The sequence below is a fragment of the Simochromis diagramma genome, unplaced genomic scaffold (assembly GCF_900408965.1).
Source record: "Simochromis diagramma unplaced genomic scaffold, fSimDia1.1 OVJJ01000344.1, whole genome shotgun sequence".
NCBI classification, from domain to species: Eukaryota; Metazoa; Chordata; class Actinopteri; order Cichliformes; family Cichlidae; genus Simochromis; species Simochromis diagramma.
The window spans coordinates 13,567,790-13,588,771 of NW_024387375.1; the positions used below are offsets into that span (position 1 = coordinate 13,567,790).

A 20,982-nucleotide genomic window follows, 5' to 3' on the forward strand; every position below is an offset into this window, starting at 1 on the left:
CACTAATATGTGCAAAGCTTATGACTTTTTGGTTACCTTTAATCTAGGTGTCAAATATGTATTTAAATGTAAATGTGCAAGTAATATCTGTTTAAATGTTTTCCTGTGATTATTTTCGTGTTCGCTTCAAATAAAATATCTTCCTCTGCTGGTACTTCTGCATGTGTGTACATTCTACGTTTTGGAGAGGCGAAGCATGAAATGGACACGGTGGACCGGCGTGTCTATTACACGCCTTGGGGTGATATCGCGTTGAAATGTGGGACGTTGCCTAAAGATGTGGAATAGAGAGACAAGACAACAAAAAATGCCCATTTAAAGAAGGATATCTGATTACCCTTGGTGGAATGGGAGATTTGCATCACAGGTGTGCAGCCAACCAATCAGCATGATCTGCACTCATTATGGCAATATGGATCAAAATCTCAGAGAATGTTTCCAGTACCTGTTTTTATTCGGAGCAACACATCCTGCCATCAACGCAATGGCTTTTCGTTTCAGGGAAGTGTTTCTTGTGTCAGGAAGACAATTACTGCCGAACACACATATTCTAAAAGCATGGCACTGTAGAAAAAGAGTCCAGCTCAGTCTGGAAACCTCAAACTGCTGAGCATCTAAAAATCATGTAAGAATCTGCTTGTTAAGTAAATATCAGCACTATTAGTTTATATATCTTCAACTAAAAACACAACTTCCAAATGGTCAGAATCCACTTTCTCAACATTTACCCTGCTTGTGGCTCAAGCATATATTCTGTTGATTGAGTATGTCGCCTTTTGTATTTGTAATGCTTTGTGTTTTCTTTTACCTAATAGCAACAAGTCACCCAGAAATAATCAGTGCTCACCCTCAGCCTCTCTGACGTTTTGTCAGCACCAGCTATTATGGGTAGCACATCTTTAAGATAAACTCACAGTGTAACTACAACCCATGTGCACACAGTGTCCTTGACACCAGATATTTGGAGCTTAGGAAAAGATCACTGTGGAAATTAAGGTTTGGATCAGGACTTTTTCCTAGCAAGTAATCCCAACTAGGCAGCATATTAATGACTAACTTTATGCTGTGCTGTTGTTTGATAATCTCACATTTTTTGGCTGAAGTTGGGTCCATTTACGGCCTCTCGTTTCTGCCTATCAGGACTCTCATCATGAACTTTACTTGAGAACAGTATAAACTTCATCTTACATCTGTTTTGTGCTAATGCATTTATATTCGCCTAACCATACTGCTATGGCTAGCCACCAGGTAGCACATCAATATATTTCAATTACCTTCCAGACATTACTGCTATTTTGTTTTGCTTTCTTTTTTCTTTTTTTATTGTTTTTTTTCATTGTTTGTCTATGTCCAAAGTGATTGCAGAGACATATGTTTTAGTTTAGTTTAGTTTCTTTAGAAACATCTTTACGTAGAAACTAGCGTGCTAACGTCTTGCTAACCTCTAGCTTGGCTAAACCATTAAACTGTCCTTTTTTTGTGGCCACCTGGACGTTAAACATTATTGTAACCTTGACAGGAAAGCCACAGCTTTCGTTTTATTAAAAGTGAAAGAATTTTTACAGTTTTCAACTCTCAGTGATGCCGCAGTGTTTGATTTTGGGAACTGAAGGAGCGTTTGGACCCAGAAATGGCTAATGGTGTCAAACTTACCAGAATTGCAACAGATTTTTCTTTCGACACCACAACAGTACATTTTCTCAGTTCCCTAATGTTTTAGGAGTAACATTAAAAGAGGTGATGATGCAGTACAGTGGTAAAAAATGACCATGTCCCAACATTTTTGAAAGCTGTTGCTGACATAATGTAAATTAATGTGAATTATATATAGGCTTCAGATGATTTGGAAATCATTTTATTCTGTTTTTAATTACATTTTACAGTCCCAACTGTATGCTCCCTGTTTGTTCATGCAGATTACTAGTATGTGTTATTCCATAAATGCTTCTCCTGCTTCCCATTAAGACAACAAGACATTTATCATTAGGATGCTCCTCCTCCTAACCACTCACGAATGTGGCTTTGATAATCTGCCATCTCTCTAGTTTCTTCTTTCTGTCTCGCTTTCTCATGTGTCATTCATGTGTCATTCTCCCCAAGAGCCCAGAGATAGTTTTAATGGCTGGGCGTGTCCATGCTTCGCATGCAAATGTGGGTAAAGTAACGACCAGGCAAAATTAAGAGAAAAAAAAATTCAAAACAAATGCCTAATTAGTAGCTGGGGATTCAAATGGAGCCAAAAGCACCGCAGCCAATATAGCAAACACTTTTGAGAGGGGGAGTAAAGGGGGGGTGATGTAAATGTCAGGTTTAAAGATGTGTTAATGTGCACTTTCTGGTACAGAGAAAGCATTCATTGGCTGGCTTAGGGGGCTTTGTGTGTGGAAGCAAATGCTCATATCAATGTGTGCCGTGTCAGCTCCTTCTTATGTGTGTCTAGCAGTATGTGTTAATTAAAAACGAAACGCAGAAAGCATTACCAAAGGGGAAAAGGATGTGGAATGGCTTAAATGCAAACACCTTGCTTAGCCATGCAAAAGATCAGACTGACACTGTCAAGTTCAGCTTTCACTGGTAGAATTCATGATCAAAGGATTATAATCTGATCCTGGATCGCAGCCTGGCATGAATTAAAGATTAATTTGCCCAACATTAGATACAAAGAATGGATTGGCGAGGTATAGCTGTGCAAACATACAGAAACAGAGGGATGTGCTTAAACTCAGCCCTGAACAGCTTCTTACACTTTCCAGCGCTGTGCCGAGAACGGAAATTCTATGCCTGCATGTTGGTAGCCCCACCAAAGTCAGTAACAAAACAATATGAGAAGCAAAATTAAAATGGGTGGTTTTTTTCTCCTTTTTTTTTGTTTTTTTTACGTAAGCAGGGGGCAAATCCCTGAATGCCTTCCAAGATCCCAGTCCTAATAAACTCTCCTCCGGTCCATGCCAAGTCTAATTTGTCCTCTGCTTGTGTTTCTGTACAGCAGGATCTTGATTAGGACACACACACCCCTCCACGGGGCCACACCAACCTTATCTTACAGCACGGAAGTGAGGAAGGAACCGTCAACACTGACATAATGGGTGGGCCACTTGCAACAAGCACTTTTCCATTAGCTGTGAGGTTTAAAGACTTTGTTTTATTTATGTATCTGGAGAATAGACATTACAACACTGATACAAATTTAGCTAGTGAGAGAGGGATGGTATTAAAACTACTTCTGTCTTAAGACTGTACAAAGGACTGTGAATGTGGGCATCGATTGTAGTGTCACCCAGTGGTTTGTGTTGGACCATTTTCATTTGGTCATCGCCATCTCAGCCAGAAGTGGATATCTGGATAATTCTATTCAATCAAATTAAATTTTATTTAAATAACACCAAATCACAGCAACGGTCACTTTAACTCACTTTATTTGTTAAGGTAATGAGCAAACTTCAACTATCAGCAAGTACTTGGCGACAGTGGGAAGGAAAAAGACGATTTTTAACAGAAATAAACGTGCAGGAAAACCAGGCTCAGGGAGGGGCAGACATCTGCCGCGACCGGCTGTGGGTGAGGGGAGGGAGACGGGACAAAAGACAGACTGTGGAAGAGATAAGAGTGTGTAACTGGTGTGTGTCACTGATTTGAGACACATGCCTCTATTTGAGGTCTTATATCTACCATTAGCATGCTGATCAGACAAACTGAATTCATTCAATAAAAACATAACAATGTGTGGAAAAAGTAAATAGTAGCTATGAGAGGAATTGGTGCTTTTTGAATGGGAGCATATTGGAGGCAGAGTGGGGAAACAGCCTGCTCAGTCCACTGGTAAAACAAAATGTTTTATACTTCAGCAGATTAAATAAAGAAGATAACGTGTTAATCAGCAAGCTTCCCCTTGTTTTGAGTCGTTATCTTACACTAAACTAACTTCCCCTGGCTTTAACTGTGGCATGTGAGAATATTATCAGGCTTCTCATCAGTGGCTGAAGACTTCAAGAGAATGGGTCAGGTGTAATCGAGTGATGAAGGAGAAATAAGAGGTAGGAGGATGTGGGCAGAAGGATGTAAAACGTGTGGAGGATGAGAAGTGCTCCTCTGCTGCACGCCTCTTCCTTTCAGCAGGGGTGGTCCTCCTGGTTAGATAACCCCGGGCAGACAGCCGTGGATGATAGAGATCAGATTGAGATGACAGACTGGAGTGCTGCCTAGATACACACACACAGATGCACACAAAGTAATGAGGTGAAAGTTAAAAAGACATTGTGCAGGAAGAAAAATTGTGCTCTATTAATGTTTTTTGAGTAAAATTGAGGAAATGAGTTTTCTTTTCTGTCCTCCAGTGCCAGAGCCTTTACCCGCTTTCATTGCTTTCCACTGCGAGTTGAGAAAACATAAGCAAATCAAGAAAAACACTTTTTTAATGCTGTCCCAATCACAGCACCAATGCCAAAGGATACATTGTGTCTATGTATAAGGCACCATCAGCTACGACAAAATGAAACTCAAATTATAGAAGTTCTTTTGTCCTTTTTTGCATAATCTGGCTTTTCTCCAAGGGGAACCTGACTCTTCTCTGGCATAAAATCCAGTGGAGTGCTGCTGTGTTTGGTGTCCTTGAAGTTTCTCCCATCTCTGTAGCTCAGTCAGTGTCATGGTTCTGGGCCATGTTGGCCCAGTATTCTTAGTTTTCATGTATTTTTGTATTTTGTTCCTTATTTAGGCCATGCTTCCTGGGTTGCTCTGTTACGTTGTTCCTTATGTGTTTTCTCCTTGTGACCCTTATCCCCTGTGTGCCCCTCTGTGTATCTGTGAGCCCTCGTCTCTCCTTGTGTTTTATTCCATGTTTTCCCCAGCCCATTATGTCTGTGTTCTCCCCGTGCTCTCTCTCCTCCTGTCTGAACCTCTGTGTACTTCCTGTTTTACTTTGACAGTCTCCCGTCAGTGTTGCATTTACTCCTGCCGTGTCTTGTTATGATTATCAGTGTCACCTGTGTTCCCTGTGTGTTCCCACTTCCCTCGTTAACCCTCTGTGTATTTATGTCTGCATCTCCCTCAGTTTGGTGTTGTGTTCTCCCTCATGACGGTGTGCCCCTCCCTGTGTTTCCTCGTAAGTCAGTTCCTTAGTACTTGACAGTTTAGTTTCATGTTATTTTGTATCGCTGTTATCTTTTGTCAGCAATAAAGCTGTATTTTGAGTTCAGTCCTGTTTTCCCGTGAGTTTGCATTTGGGTCCTATTTCCTGCCTGCCACACAGCCTGATCATGACAGTCAGAGTAACAATCCATCCATCCATCTTAGTCATCTCTTACTAAATGGGCTAGTTGTTGCTTTTGGGTGGTTGATCAGGAAAAGTGTTGGTTGTTTTTCATTTTTTGCCAATAATGTGCTCGTGGTGACCCTTCAGCCCGATCTAATTGATTTTTACTGCAGCTGAACTCCACTCAACAATGTGCAAAAGAAAAGAGAGGCAGATGAGTTAAATTTCAAGTAATGCAGCAAAGGTTCTAAAAAGTTATATGAATGTGATTTTCTTCTTTAATGAATTTGTAAAAACATTCTGAAGAAACTTAAACTTGTTGATTATGTGGCAATCCCTTATGAGAAGCTATTGCTAGTTAACTAACCACGGTGATCTATCTGGATACATGTTGGTGTTTTTAATATATCTGTAGTTTTACATGCTTCACCTGTTGTAAAATTGGTCAATTTATGTTATGTGTTTTTGTTTTTTACAACTTCCTTTCCTTTTCATGCTGTTCATTTATTTATAGACATATAAAGTAGACAGAAACCAAAATGAATGGTTCATATTATAGAACATTCAGGTGTAATTTTGTAGAACAGACGTTGTTGTTTTCCTTGTTCTTTGCTGACTAGAAAAAGAACATCCCGGTGCCCCTCAGGGCTCAATCTTGGGACCCTTTCTTTTCTGCCTGTACATGTTGCATATTTGCTTTAAGTAACACCAGATGCTGGAATTCACAACTTGATGTGAATTTTTGTCTAGCTTTTGCATACCCATGACTTAAGAATGGATCTCTGCTTTTCAAACTGTGTATAAAGAATAATAATGTGAAGCTCGCTGTAGATGTTATGATTTGAAAACTGTGACATAACTCAATCTGTGAAGTTTGATTTTTATTGCAGGCTCACTGTCAAACAAGATTTACTTCATATTCATTTAAAAACCACATTTATTTATGTCAAAACAGTACTCCATCTGTTAAAATGTACATTAGGTGTTTGGATGACAGGTTCCATTAATCTAAATAGTCATCACATCTTTTTGTTGCTTCACTGATACTTGAACTTTTGTATTCCTCAGGGGTTTGTGAGCTGACACAAGTGACAACAGACTAAAAAAATGTATTGTTCCGACTGGAATTTAGAAGCCATTTAAAAATGTTAAGTAGTAAAAAAAATACATGGTATTTAACTCAAGCAGGATAGCTACACATTTGTAGTGTAATGTGTGAGTGCCTCTCTCTCCCAGAGGTCATTGTCTCTGGGCTCCGAGGGCTCGGACTCGGCTTCTCAGTGTGTCTTCACTAATCTGCGTTAATTGTGTCTCGCCGCCAGCTCACTCACAGCCACATATACATGCATACACTCCTCATCTCCCCTACTTGCTCTCTCTTTGTCTCTCTGTTTTCTCAGGAGACCATAATCGTAGCCGCCTCAGGGTTGCTGGCTGTGCATGTGTGTTACACGGTGTTACCCATGCTGCTGAGAAAGAGCTCCAAGGACTCCCTTTACAGCTACAGCGCAAACAAAAAACGTCTTCGTGACTTGCAGCTAAAGGGTTTTCCAAAGCAAGAGCCACCTGCCGCACTCATCACACACTTCTCCCAGTTCTACAACTATGACGCATATCTTCCTCGTGTTTCATCTGTCGTCACACGTCAGGGTCTGCAGCGATGCAAGAGCTCAGCGGGCATCCTGAATCCACACTACTTGAACAGGCTCGTAGCGGTTTAGTTTAAAGGTATGGCTGGTCGATTTAACCTTGAGATCTTTTTTTTTTTTTTTTTTTTTTTTTCTTCTTTTGTAGTACGCATTTGGCAACAGTGGGAAGGAAAAACTCCCTTTTAACAGGAAAAACCTCCAGCAGAATTAGGCTCAGGGAGGGAGGAGCAGCCATCTGCTGACCAGTTGGGGGTCAGGGGAGGGATAAAATCTTACATTGCCAAAGCACACTCCATCCATGCATCCTTCCATCCATTTTCTGTGGCTTATCTGAGTGCTGCCTGTCCTCACTGTCTTCATGAAACATAGCCTTATGCCACTCCCTTGGCCCAAAAATGACTTGACAGCACATGAAACACTTATTTTTGGTTAAGCTTCAAAATAAGCATTTTTCACAGCACTGTAAATCTAAAGTAGTAACAGTACCACACGGGCAAAAACTGTAATCACAAAGCACGTTAGTGCACATTTATATGGAGCTTTTCCCACAGCTGCAATGCACGGTAAACAACAGTTATGTGACACACACACACACACACGACAACCTCAAAAGAAAACTGTCAGCACCGTGGTTCGTTCTTGTGGTAGATTTAAAAATGTCCACTGCAGACTTGTAAGCAGTCATAGGTAGATATGGCATTCACCTTAAATATGTACCTTAGGTTGGCTATTTTTTTTAAGTGCACTAGAATAGATGGTGTTTGTATCGGCGTGGGCGCTGCATTGCACTCTGTTCATTGTCACTCACTAGAAACGTCTACTCCAGAAAATAATCTCCTACAGACATGACAATTTTTTTTATAAAAAGAAACTTTATTTCCTTTTGTCTTTTCAAGCTTATTAAGAAAATCAATTTAACATGCGTTTTTTAAAGACTGTAGATAATGGTTATAAAATTTGCAGTAGCTGTTGGAAATACACAAGAAAATGAAAGGAAATATCAATCTGAATGACCGAATGGGAGCAGGAAGCAAATGAAACAGGCGTAAAAACGAACCTTTTGTTTAAGCAAACAATCCAAAAATAATTAACTTAATTAAGATCCAGTGTTTAGCTGCCCCCGCCTGCACCCTCTAAAATAACACGTCTATTTTAAATCTCAGGCATCACGACTAAGTGTTTTAAATGACAATTGTGGTCAGTAGTCATTATAATTGCAGTGATGTATGTCAAAGTGAACTCTGTTTAACCCCACAACGGCGTTCATTTATTCAGAAGGCAGGCTGGCCTTACAGGACGAACCTGTTCCTGCCGAAAGGAACTCCGTGGAGTGTTTTGGCCCGTGTGTCACTCTGTGCAAACCCCACTGAGCTCATTAAACTGTTAATATCTGTCTTCCTCCTCACGAAACCTCAAACCTCACAAGATACTGTGCACCACCCTGGACACACACACACACACATATACAGAAGCACTCACTCCTACTCGCATACAAAGCCCAGCAAAGCCTTTTCTGGTTAAATGCGTGCCTGGCTGTTTGCTTCAACGCACACACACTCACACACAGAGACGCAAACATGCACGGCTGCAGCACAGGCGCTCTTATTTAAACTGATGTGAGTGCTGTCACGACATCCGACCAGTCCTATTTGTTCCACAGAAGCCTTGGCGTGAGAGAGCAGGGTCACCCTACTGGCTCGCATGCAAATCCATTCAGCACACACGCAGACACACACACATACAGTGAGACAGTCACTTAATAGATCCATAGATAAGCAAAAAGACAGAGAGAAAGACAGGCAAGCTACCAGAAATTCAAGCAGAAAGGGAGCAGTAGAGAACCCATTAGGCTGAGAAAGAGCGAGAAACACGCGGGAAGGGCCAAAGACAGACAGACAGACACAGAGGCAAATCAGAATCACACACAGTGAAACTGGTAGCTATATAGCTGGACAGATGTGTCTACAGCAAACAATGGCTGAGGTAGTCCTTAAAAGATATCCCAAGCTGCTTCTCTCACTGGTGGCTTCAAATGGTAGGATGAGGTACTGCAAGCATCTTTATTAGACTCCTGTGACTTTCAGGAAACTGCCTCGTGACCGGTGCAGGTCGAGTTGGGTAAAAGGTTCAGCCATTTTTGTCAAAGATATGCTCATGCATGTGTGCCAGTGATGAACCATATCTGAAAGCAAAAGTGTTTATTGTTCTAAGTGGCCAAAAACTCACTCTAGGTGACTTGTGACTATAATATAAATATGGGTAAACGGATATTCACCTTTGGCCAATCTCTCACAAAAGGTGTTCACAGTGTTGTCATTTAAATGTTTGAATAAGTGAAAAAGGACAGTTTTATAATAAAGTTCATGTCCTTGTACCAAAGCGGAACATGGGAGCCATGGAACCTGAACAGTTTGCCATATGGACAGACACATAGAGCGATACCTGCATTTAAATTTAGATGGAGGTGACTCGTTATGTCTCATATGGATTGCAAATGGTGCCGGGTGTAAAGATGTTGGAGTCAATTATGGAATAAATAAGGGATGGATTACTAATTAGTATATATACAGTATATACATGAGGTTAGACTATAAATATATATAAATATAAGGTATAAGGATTTGTACAACAGAACAGTATAAGGAGCATGCTTTGATTCAACATACCTCTCTGAGTTTTAAAGAGTGTGTGTGTGTGTGTGTGTGTGTGTGTGTGTGTGTGTGTGTGTGTGTGGGGGGGGGGGGGGGGAGAGAGGGAGACTCTAGGCCTATATCTGGGCCAGCATCTGTCAAGGTTTTGGGGATTTTAAGGGACATCATCACCAAATATGAAACTGGTGTACAATGTAATATCAACTGAGTTATAAACAGCAAGTCAACCAAATGTGAGCCTCTGAATGACAATGGAAGCATCAACTGCCTTAGCTTACAGTAACGCCACAGCTAAGACAAAACTATACCCATCTAACAAAGAAGATGATTTGTTTTCTCTATTACTTTTTGGTAATGTTTTAGTATGATGTTCGCCCACTCAGAGTGGGCTTGCTAAAGGAAGGTTATTTAAATCAAAACTGGGCTTTAACTGCGAGTTTCTTTCCGGGTCTCCTATGTGGGGAAAGTTAACAAATAAGTATTCTGCAGATCTTTTGTGAATCACACATGGGGGTTTCTTCTCTTACTCAAAGAGGAAACAAGTGAGTGGATGGTTGACAAAACTGGGCAGGAGAGCCAGCCACAATGACGCAAGATAACAGGTGGACATGTCTTACGTTTACACGGAGCTGACAATGCGTGATGAGGAGGAACAAAAAAAAAACAAAACAAACAAAGCTGCTCACGTATCCACTGAAAAAAGTGTGTGGGATGGGAATGTTTGGCTTATTTCACAAAAGTTATATCCCAAAACATGAAAATAAAAGCCTGTGGTTATGTCTGTGGCACATTTGGCAAGGTCTTTTGGTGAGTTCCACCTGCGTATTTGGCCTCGACATTTAATTTAATTAATTTATTTATTTGTTGCTGCCTAGCCTAAATATGTCAGGCGTGACAATATTAGTCATATCGTGCCAAAAAAAGAAGAGTGGGTCATATTCACCCCTCCTCCCTTCTTTACTTGCACGCACAGATAGACGCACACACACGCACTTTCTCCTGTCGCCCCTCCCCTCTCCTTCCTCCCTCACTGCACACACACACACGTACGCACGCAAGCAGACACTCAGCATGCTTCATTATACACTTGCCCACACAGCATAGCGTGCCGGAAACAGACTCAATAGACGCCAAGCTCCCGGTCCCTGCAGGCTCAGAGCCCCTAAAAACACTGGAAGCACCTCACCGAATTAGGTTAATTTGCCACAGAGACCGCCTCAAATGCGGTTCAAGGGTAAACCAGGCAGTTATGACAGGGAATGATTATTAGTCTTATTGTTAATATATTATAAATTACAGCTCTGGCCAGTTAACTTTGGCTGGGTTCAGAATCAGAATCAGAATACTTTATTAATCCCGAAGGAAATTAGGGGTTCAATTAGCAGATCAGCTCCTGTAGATGGACAGTTATGGCAGAGTTTAAATATACTTGAAGCAATAACTCGTGACGTGACAAAGGACTCAGCTGTGGTCACTTTGTGCTCTTGTGCTTATTTTCATGCCCTTGCCATGGGGGGTATTTGGGGATTTGGTCAGTAGCAGAGACAAAGAGGAGGTGCGTCTTCTGTCTCCTCATTTTTGTTACGGTAGGGTGAGAGGTTTATTGTCTCTGCTTGAGTACATCCTTTCCCGCTTTTGTCACGATCACCACTCGCCCCCCCGCCCACTTTCTTTCTGCTGCCGAGGCAGATAAACAGGCACGGAAGGGAGGTAGGCTAGACTTGAGTGGGCGAATGCAATTTGCATCAGAGCGACTGAGTCTGCACGATTCATTGATGGGCCCATAAATAGTGCGGCACGCATCCCAAATAAAATCAGACCAGGGATCTCACCCTGCCTCACGCTCTCAATCTCTATTAGGAAAGGCGACATTCACAATTTTCCATCAGTCACGGGGAAAAATACAAAGATGACAGCAATGATGTCACAGGATAAGGCGCAAATGTAGGTCCAATGACATTTGTTAACCATTTACTACTATGAAACAATGTGTCCTGTAAAAGCCGACCCCCTGCGGGAATGTCTGGCCGCTATTTCGCATTAGTTCTGAGGCAATGAACTACATGCACACATCCCAAACAGCGCATGGAGTGTGTGACCTGTGCATGCGAGCAGGAAAAGCTCGGATAATGTGACTTCACGGCACTGTGCGTGTCGCTGTTTTACACACAATAACTCAAATTTGTCCTTTAAAAGTGACCCATTACTTCTATGGTCTCAGATTAGGCCTACATGAGGGGATCAACGCCAGTGTCGCCTTCCTGTGTGGTGCTAATGAGTGAAGGCAGCTTCGTGTGGTAACTAGGTTAAAGTTTGTAATTGAATCACACAGAGTATCAGTACTTTTGCTTCTTTTCTTTTTTCTTTTTTTGCCAAACTTGCCCATGTGAAACATGACACAGCTGGTCTGTTTATGCATTTAATATTTGTGTATTTTTTATTGTAGTCATACTTGCTTTAGTAATAAACTTATGTATTATGCTGATATTATTTTATTTCAAAATATACCCATGTATACATAATAAGTATGGTTATGGTTAAAACTAACTTAAAGTACCCTATGTGCCTTCAGCACACTCCAGCTGCCCCAAACATGGACAAAGCAGTTGTCTTAAGTGTTGCTCAAGAGGTTAAAACAAAGCTGCTATAGCAACAAAGCAAACGGTTTCACAAATAAGTAACCGCTTCAAACGTGGTAGTGCGTGTCAAATGAAACAAAGGTCTCCAAGGTGGCTGCTTTTATTTTGGTAGACGATCAAGTATCCGGTGCTCGAGCATGCTAACGTCGTGGTGATCTTTGGACGTTCTACGTGTAGTTACGTCGTAGCCATAGCAACAGCCAGCGCGTGGCTCGCGCAAGTTAAACTTGTTAATGCCTTGTTGTTATTTTTACCTATTTTTCAGGCCAGATAATGGGTAGGTAGCAGTTTGTTCTTTACTTCTTTACATAGTCGACACATAAAAAAGTAACAAGGCTGTACATTCGTTTAACCCCAGTTAACTAGACCGAAGAAGAAGCGCACTGATTTGTTTCTAGTGTTAAGAGTTTACTTTTCTTTTTTTTAATATTAGCCTTAGTTAATTATTCTCTTTGACTCATGTCCTTATGGTTTTTTTTTTAAATTACACTTCGTGACATACTGAAATTAAAAAGTAGCTGGCTGCATTCTGTACACAGCGGCTAAACACATCGCTAAGCTGATCCAGCGTTTAGATATGTGTCTGCCTTCATTAGTAATGCATGCTCAGTGCTGTCCAGTTTTTAATATTTTATTCAGATTCATTATATTATAGACGTTTCTTCGCGCCAGCTGCTGCAGGAATACAACATGGTGTTGTGTTTTGGGGGGGTCATGGGAAAGCTGCAGAATAAGTTTTAGGTCTATGAGAACCTCTGAAATCTCATTCAAAACCTTCTCACACCTCTGCAGATTTGGATGTTTTTCAATCATGTACACATGCAGTTTGACGCTGTATTTACCAGACAGTACGGGCATATATTTGTCATATATTGTACAACTATTACAGACTTCATGCTGCTATACTTCTTAAGCAGACAGTAGTCTTGGTGGATTATTAAAACACAGTTATATAATCTCATCGTGCATCCTTCATGATGATGATGGCTGAAGGCACATTTTCTTTTGCAGTAAAATCCTTTTTTTTAATGGCCTTCGATGCTTGTCTTTGTGTTATTTAAGCCCCCTGTGAGCCCTGTTGACTTTTTGTGTTGTTGTGTATGTTTCCTCTCACGATTCAAGGCTTACACCCGTGCTGAATAGATGAGTTTATGAACAGCTTGCCTCTCTCACATTAGATTGATTAATAGTCCAATCAGGGCTAAAGCAGGCAAAATGTCACAGGGGAACGGTTGTCATGCAAAATCGGCCTTTTATATCTGTGTCCACGAAAAAGGGTAGGCTGGCTTAATGCTGTCACAGGATGTCACTAATTTATCTGTGTTGTGTGAGCCAGTGATTGAGGATCTCTGCTGTGTTTTAAATGCAAAGCCTAAAGCCAGTAGGGGGGCAATCAGGATATTAGCGTGCGTGAGCATGAAGCCTGGTCTTTGATTGGATTGGGTTTATGTGTCTGCATTGCCGTGAGAGTGTGAAAGACACAGAGGGAGTACTCGTGCTTGTTTACATGCGAATGCTTGAAGGTTTTAGCGGGTGCATTGGGGCCAAACTGTCTGTCTTTGCATGACTTCATGGATTACTTGCAGTTGTTGATGTTTGTCTGTCTGTTTGCATTGTGCTGCTGGCCAAATCCTTTGTGTCTGTGCTGTACGTTTTCCCATACGTCTTCTCATTCAATATCTGCCAATGACCCGCAAAGTGCATTTAATGTGTGGCACATAGCAGGTCATCTGATGGGAGCGACCTCTGGGTCTGAGTTAGCCAGAGGTATCTAATTTGAGGTCAAGTGTTGGATTGGTGTGTTCCGTTCCCCTCACTAATGGCAAGCCGATAGATAAATGCCCTAAAAGCGTGCACTCGCACATAGACAGAGGCCTGGTTACGCTTGTGTTGCTGTTCTCCTCATGCGACCTTCTGCATCCATTCCCGCATGACTGACTTTATCTCAGTGGCGTCTATTACACAACAGGGAAAAGACCTTAGCTGGGACTGTAGCAATTACACAAACTGAGAGCACAAGGCAGACAAATAATAAGTCTCTTGCATTACACCTATATATCACCTTCATCCTTAATAAACCATGACACACAGCACAGAAAGTTATTAGAGCCTTGCTTTTTTGCAAAGTCCCCAGGCTTGAAAATTGAAACAGTTTGCAGTCGAGGACAGGCAAGTGTTTGGCTGTGAAGTCAAAATACCTCCAGCAGCAAAAAGCTGCTACGGTCTCTTAGCTTAATGCTGTAATCTGAACTGATTAATCTACTGAATAGAGTGTACCACAAATGGGTTTAATATGGTGGACATCACGCTAAGGGATTTGCCCTTACATTAACCTTAGAGGCAAAGTGCTATTCATCAGTTTAAAAGTACCACCCACTTTTATGCTGAAAACAGCAGCCAAAATGCAGAAGCAGTGTGTGAAAAACTAACTACACCCCATGATTCAGTGACTTTTAGAACCACTTTTATCAGCAATACCTTAAAATACTTTTTTTCTGTATGATTTTCTCACTTTCTCGCAGCTTTGTGCAGAAATTGTGGTCCACTTTTCTTTATAACATTGCTTCAGTTAATTGTCTTGTTCATCTGAGGTTGTACTCACCTAATTCTAAGACCTGATTTTTATGCCCCAATACATAAAAAACAGAAGTGAAAGAAGGTGTACTTTCTTTTCACTTTGCCTGCAATAGCCCCATAAAAAAACTCCAAAAAACTATCTTTCCATTAAAAGCTTTACCTGACCAACAAAATTGCTCACAAACAATTTTTTAAATCTATTAGTCATTCAGAAATGTATTCTTATGTACCAATTTGCTGCTGTTCTCTGTTGAATCGCAGCTTGCATTGATTATTTTGGACTGCTGGTCAAAAGAAGCAATTTCAAAATGCCATCTATCCGATGTTATATAAATGGTTTGATTACTTTATTCTCTTGAAAGTGAAAGACTAACTAAGCTAATTCTGCTTGTTTCTAGGAGACCAGGAGGTGGAGGAGAAAGACATAAGTGCGGACCTTCACAGTCCTCTGATCTACCCTTTGCCTGAAGAGATTCAAAAGGTTAGCACTACTTTGAAAGTTCCTGATTATTTTGGTTAGAATTATATCTGAACACACAGATTCTAGTCTTAACAAAGCAAAATTAAGTCATTTTCATTCTATACATGTATTTGGACCGTACTGTACCTTTTAAAGCACCATGTTAATGAAACACCATCTTGAAACCACATATGTTGTTAACAAACGTGCTTCTTTTTACAACTCAGAAATGTAAATGTGTTGAAATTACATTTGTTGCAATGTGAGGTGTGCTTCGTCGCTGCACCCTCTCCATATGCTGCACTAATCCATATAATTTGAATAAGAAATGGAACAATGCTTCCTCTTGTAATCTTCCATCTGTTTTAACGTAAAGCTCGCTCTCAGTAACACGGCAACGGCAGCGTGTTGCTTTGTCTCCTTGTCAATGTGAGGTGGCGGTTGCATTTTCCCATATGATATGCCATATGGTATGAATATTAATGATCAGGGAATCTTGCTTGTTTTTCCTTTTTAACCACGAATCACATTACAGTGGGGGAAATAATTATTTGACCCGCTGCTGAATTTGTGAATTCTGCAGGGGAAAGAAATGAAAGAAATCTCTTCCAAAGAAATCAAGAGTTTCTAAATTCTATGGCAGTTTCATTTTAATGGAGAGAGACAGAATATCAAACAAAGATTTGGAAAAAAAACCCAAACATCAAAGTTATAAAGTGATTAGCATGTCATTTAGAGAAAAGTGTATTTGATACCCAAGTAAAAAAAAAAACTTAGTACTTGGTGGAGAAACCCTTGTTGGCAAGCACAGTGGTAAGATTTTCCTTGTTGTTGCTCACCAGGTTTGCACATGTCTCAGGAGGGATTTTAGGTTTCTTGGCTACTGCTTGGCAACTCGAAACTTCAGCTCCTTCCACAGATTTTCTATAGGATTGAGGTCTGGAGACTGCTAGGCCACTCCATGACCTTGATGTGCTTCTTCTTTAGCCACTCCTTTGTTGCCTCAGATCATTGTCATACCGGAAGACACATCCACGACATGTCTTCAGTGTTTTGGTTGAGGGAAGGAGGATTTCAACCAAGATTTTATGTACACGTCCCCATCCATTGCCCCAGATGCAGGGAGGTCATCCTGTACCTGTAGCAGAAAAACAGCCTCAAAGCATAACGTTTCCACCTCCGTGCTTGACTGTGGGGATGGTGTTCTTTTGGTCACACTCAGGATTTCTCTTCTTTCTCCCAATCCTTTTCTGATCCTATAACCTCATCATTTAGATGTTCACTGGCAAACTTAAGACAGGCCTGTACTTGTGCCTTATCTAGAAGGGGACCTTGTGGGTCGATGCGTCTCTAACAGCATTACCATCAACACAGGAGCACCTCAGGGATGTGTCCTCTCGCCACTGCTCTACTCCCTCTACACTTCAGACTGTGTGGCCACCCATGGCTCCAACACCATTGTGAAGTTTGCTGACGACACAGTGGTGTCGGGCGCCATCTCCGACAACGATGAGGCGGCCTACATGGATGAAGTGAAGAATCTGGCATCATGATGCCAGGACAACCACCTCCAGCTGAACGTTGGCAAGACCAAGGAGCTGGTGGTGGACTTCAGAAGGAGTCAGCACAGAGACTACAAGCCCATTATCATCAATGGAGCTCCAGTGGAGAGGGTGTAGTCCTTCAACTATCTCGGTGTCCACATCTCCTCAGACCTGACATGGGCTGCCCACATTCAGGTCCAGACCAAAAAGGCTAGGCAGTGCCTGTACTACCTACGACAACTGAGGAAGTTCAGGGTCTCTCCAGAGATCCTCAGGATTTTCTATAGAGGCGCTGTGGAGAGCATCCTCACACAGAACATCACATCCTGGTTTGGGAACAGCTGTGTTAAGGACCAAAAAGCCCTTCAGAGATTGATCCATACAGCAGAACGCTGCTGCAAGATTGCTCTCCCCCTGCTTCAGGACACCTACACCAGGAGATGCCGGACTAGAGCAGCACAGATACTGAAGGACCCGTCCCATCCTGGCAACAAACTGTTCCAACTTCTGCAATCTGGTAGAAGGTTCCGCATCATCCGGGCAAGGACAGAGAGACTCAAGAGGAGCTTCTATCCCCAAGCCATCCGGGCCCAAAACCAAACATTTCACTGTGTGTTATACTTGTATAACTATGCATGTGACGAATAAAGAACCTTGAACCTTGAACACCATGAGGCAAGTCTTGTATGAAGCCAAATTTTCCAGTGACAATAGTATCGTTAGTATCCTTACAGCCAGCAGGTGGTTAATAATGATGGGGACCTTTGAAACTGTCTTTCTGTATCTGTAGATCTCAAAAGGCTCTGGAGCTTGACAATACACCCTTGTCTTTGCCTGTCTGCGTGTGTACTATACCCTTGCTTTCGCTGCCTAGGGTTGGGTGTATAATCTTAAGACACTATCATGATTTTGATTAAAACTGTATTCCTGGCATATAAGGTTTTTCTTTTTCCCATTTGCATTCGTATCCATTCAATGCATTAATTATCACTTCATCAAACAGATTCTGATGTGACTCATCATGCGAACGGTTTAGTTAGGTGATGGTGGGGTACGTGGGATGTTGCGCCTCTGCTCTTTCTCTCTGAAATAACTGAGACACTCAGTATTTTTAGGTAATACTTCCACATTAAACTTAACAGTGCAGTTTCATATTTGGGGATGTGGACTATTTTGTTAATGTTGTTTTTAATATGAAACTTTAAACACACACTGAAACTTAAAAGGTGCCATATGATATGCTTCATCCCTGTTTGTTTTTCTTATTATCTCACACTCTTGTTGCAATAAATCTGGATTATCTTTCAGTATGTTACATTTGTCATTTATGACCCATTTATGTAGGCTGATCCAGCGTGGCAAGCGCAAAGTAGTAAAAAGTCCCTGTGTGTGTGTGCACTTCTCTCTGCTGTTGCTTTGCTTCTTCTTTGCTGTTGCACTTCCTCTGTCTGCTGCTGTCTAGTAATTACTGGAATATGCTATGGCTTAGAACAATACACTCCCTGGTTTAATGTAATGGTGGCCGTTCCATCCCCGAGTTCATAAAAAGGTCCCATAGTCTCCCCCAGCAGACTCCCATAAACACCTTCATTCATTCACATCCCCCGTCTATCTCTCTGCTTGCTGAGAGTCAAATGGGAATCCGTTCTGTTATTGATTTCTGTGGCAGGTACCTACCATCCATTTCTGTCCTTCTGTGTATGATTTGTCACAGGGGGCATGTGATAACCAGACATGGAGGAAAGGCCTGAAAGAAAGGGCCATTAACATAATCTAATGCATGACTGGAGAAGGAGACTCATTTTTGCCCCTTTGATTTAGTCAGGGTCTGTCTTCCTCCTTTCCTGTGTTCCTGCCTCTGTCATGTACTCAGATTCCAATAGATCTGTGAAATAGAGGACATTCTGGGCTTAGCCCCCCACCCCGCACACCCCCCAATGGGTGCACTTCAGTACCATTTATTGGAGGCTTAGGCAGCCAGGGTCGAGCGAAGAGCACAAAAACCACAGAGGTCGTGTGTGTTGCATGAGCAAAGCTGTGGGCAGCACCATGTGTACTGGTTGGCGTGGGAGGCAAAGAGGAGGTGGTGTACTAACAGGAACATTTAAGTGCTGTTAATCCTGGTGTGCTGGGAGAGGGCTGGCTGTGAGCTTTAATGGTGGGCTGCTGTTTTACACACACACACACACACACACACACACACACACACACACACACACACACCTACGTCATGCCTCTCACCCAGGCACTCAGGCACTGAAACAAATACTTTCACTTAACTTTCATGCCAACAGTATGTTTATTGTGAGGGATGCAGGTGATTAACTGCAGCCACAGGTTCACAGTCATTAACAAAAAGCCTCACATTTCAGGACAGGACATAGTGCAACATCACCAACTATCAATACAGTTTTCATGCACATGTAGACTTTCTCCTGCTCTCTTATTTTATTATTTTTTATTTAAGCTGTTCATTCTTTTAACTTTGTGCTTTCCTCTGTATTGATTATTTTAGTGAGCCTCATTGAATACCAAGGCAACAGTACCAGTCATCCTTTAAACAAAGCAGAACCTTTGTTAACCGATTTATGTCTCTGCGGTTGGCAGTTTTTTTTCAAGAGAAACTAAAATTTGGTATTTGTACTTTCACTCAAACATGCTGAGAACGCATGTTGCTGCTTTGCAGTTTCACCCTGTGTCATGTGAACGCAGTCACACTTCCCTTCAGTCTCGTTCTTTGTCTTTCTCAAGGACACATCAGTAATCATTATTCATGGAGCAGATAACACTGCCCCCCTTTTTCCATTGCTGGTCATAGAATTGAAAATCAATTCACACCTAACTGTCTAAGCTGATGATCAGACTGCTGTTGGCATGTTTCTACAGGTACCAGTGAAAACATTATTCAATTTGAGGACTCAGATGGTAAAACTCTAAAATGCAATGGTATCATCCTTTTAGTCTGTCATAAGATATATACATTTCTGACCAAAATTATATTTTTTGCAAATTAAAAAAACAACCAAAAAAGTAAAAAACAAATAAGCAAACTACCATGCCATACTGTGCAGTTCTTTAAATGAGTGCTTGAGGCTGACACTATAAACTATGATAGAGGAAAACAATGGTTATATGCTATATAAATGCATATAATCATGCATTTATATAGCAAAATGGTTATGCCACAGTCGCACTGAACAAACGGTGGCTGGAGATCACAGCAAGGCCAAAATTAGTGTCACTGTGTTCAATGGATTTTGTGACACTTACCTATGAAGTGTTTTTGCCAACTTATTACTGTGATGCCTGTATATAAGTTGGGGAAAATGCAAACATGTTGCTGCTTGCACACACAGAAATTTATATAAAGAACAATTGCAATCACAAATCTCCCTGCTTTCCTGGGTGTTCGGCTGCTAGTCTGTCCTTCACATCTTCCCTGCCACCAGCGTCTAGACCCTGGGAAGTCCTGTCCTAAATCCTATCACCGCTTGGAGTCTAATTGTCTAATAGAGATTGAAAATGTGACGTCATTCAGGGGTAAAACCGCAAAGGATTCTGGGAACTCGTGGCAAGAGGTACTAGCGCACGCAGGCTTTCAATTGAAATCAGTTATACAGCGATAAAAAGAAACACAAAAAATGGCAAGAAGCTGTTGTATTATTAACTGCAATAGCCGGTCGCATGACAGCCATGGAAAGCCGACGGGTAAAGAGATCGGTTGTTATCGGATTACGTCGTTGAAGAGAAATTGTTCGAGCCATGTTTCCGAAGTAACAAAGAGGCAACGGATGGTCTGGTTTGCAGCCATTCAAAGACAAAATATAACGTCCCAGAACCCTCCAGCTCACAGGTTAGTCTGCTCCAAAGCATTTCCACAAAGGTCAGTCTTCTGTTGTAGTTAATACGTCATTTTTCTTAACATAATTGGTGATATAGGCAGTGTTGGGGAGTAACGGAATACATGTACCGCCGTTACGTATTTAAAATACAAAATATGAGTAACTGTATTCCGTTACAGTTACCGTTTAAAAAGGTGGTATTCAGAATACAGTTACTTTGTTGAAATAAATGGATTACACTGCGGTACTTTCCTGTTTCATATTGTCGCGGGTCAGGACTGTTTGGGTTTTGTTTGACAGCTACATTCTGTTGTTCCAGGCGGCAGCGTTACGGTTGCCATGGTTACAGGGCGACGCTCACTCTCTCTG

At 41.5% G+C, this 20,982-nt stretch overlaps 1 protein-coding gene across 3 annotated transcripts in view; it reads left to right on the forward strand.

Moving 5' to 3' along the window:
- Positions 1–6,465: 6,465 nt before the first annotated feature.
- The window catches only part of lekr1 (leucine, glutamate and lysine rich 1), a 96,857-nt gene continuing 82,340 nt past the window's right edge, over positions 6,466–20,982 (forward strand). Inside the window, exons 1-2 of one of the 3 annotated variants that reach the window (XM_040008609.1) lie at positions 6,466–6,979; positions 15,166–15,248. Coding sequence is in view for 2 of the 3 variants with exons in the window: in XM_040008610.1 (XP_039864544.1) it covers positions 12,464–12,467; positions 15,166–15,248 (87 nt within the window). In the remaining variant the exon portion in view is untranslated. Of the gene's footprint in view, positions 6,980–12,165; positions 12,468–15,165; positions 15,249–20,982 lie in introns of those variants that run through there. The other 2 variants (XM_040008610.1, XM_040008608.1) reach the window with 2 other exon arrangements.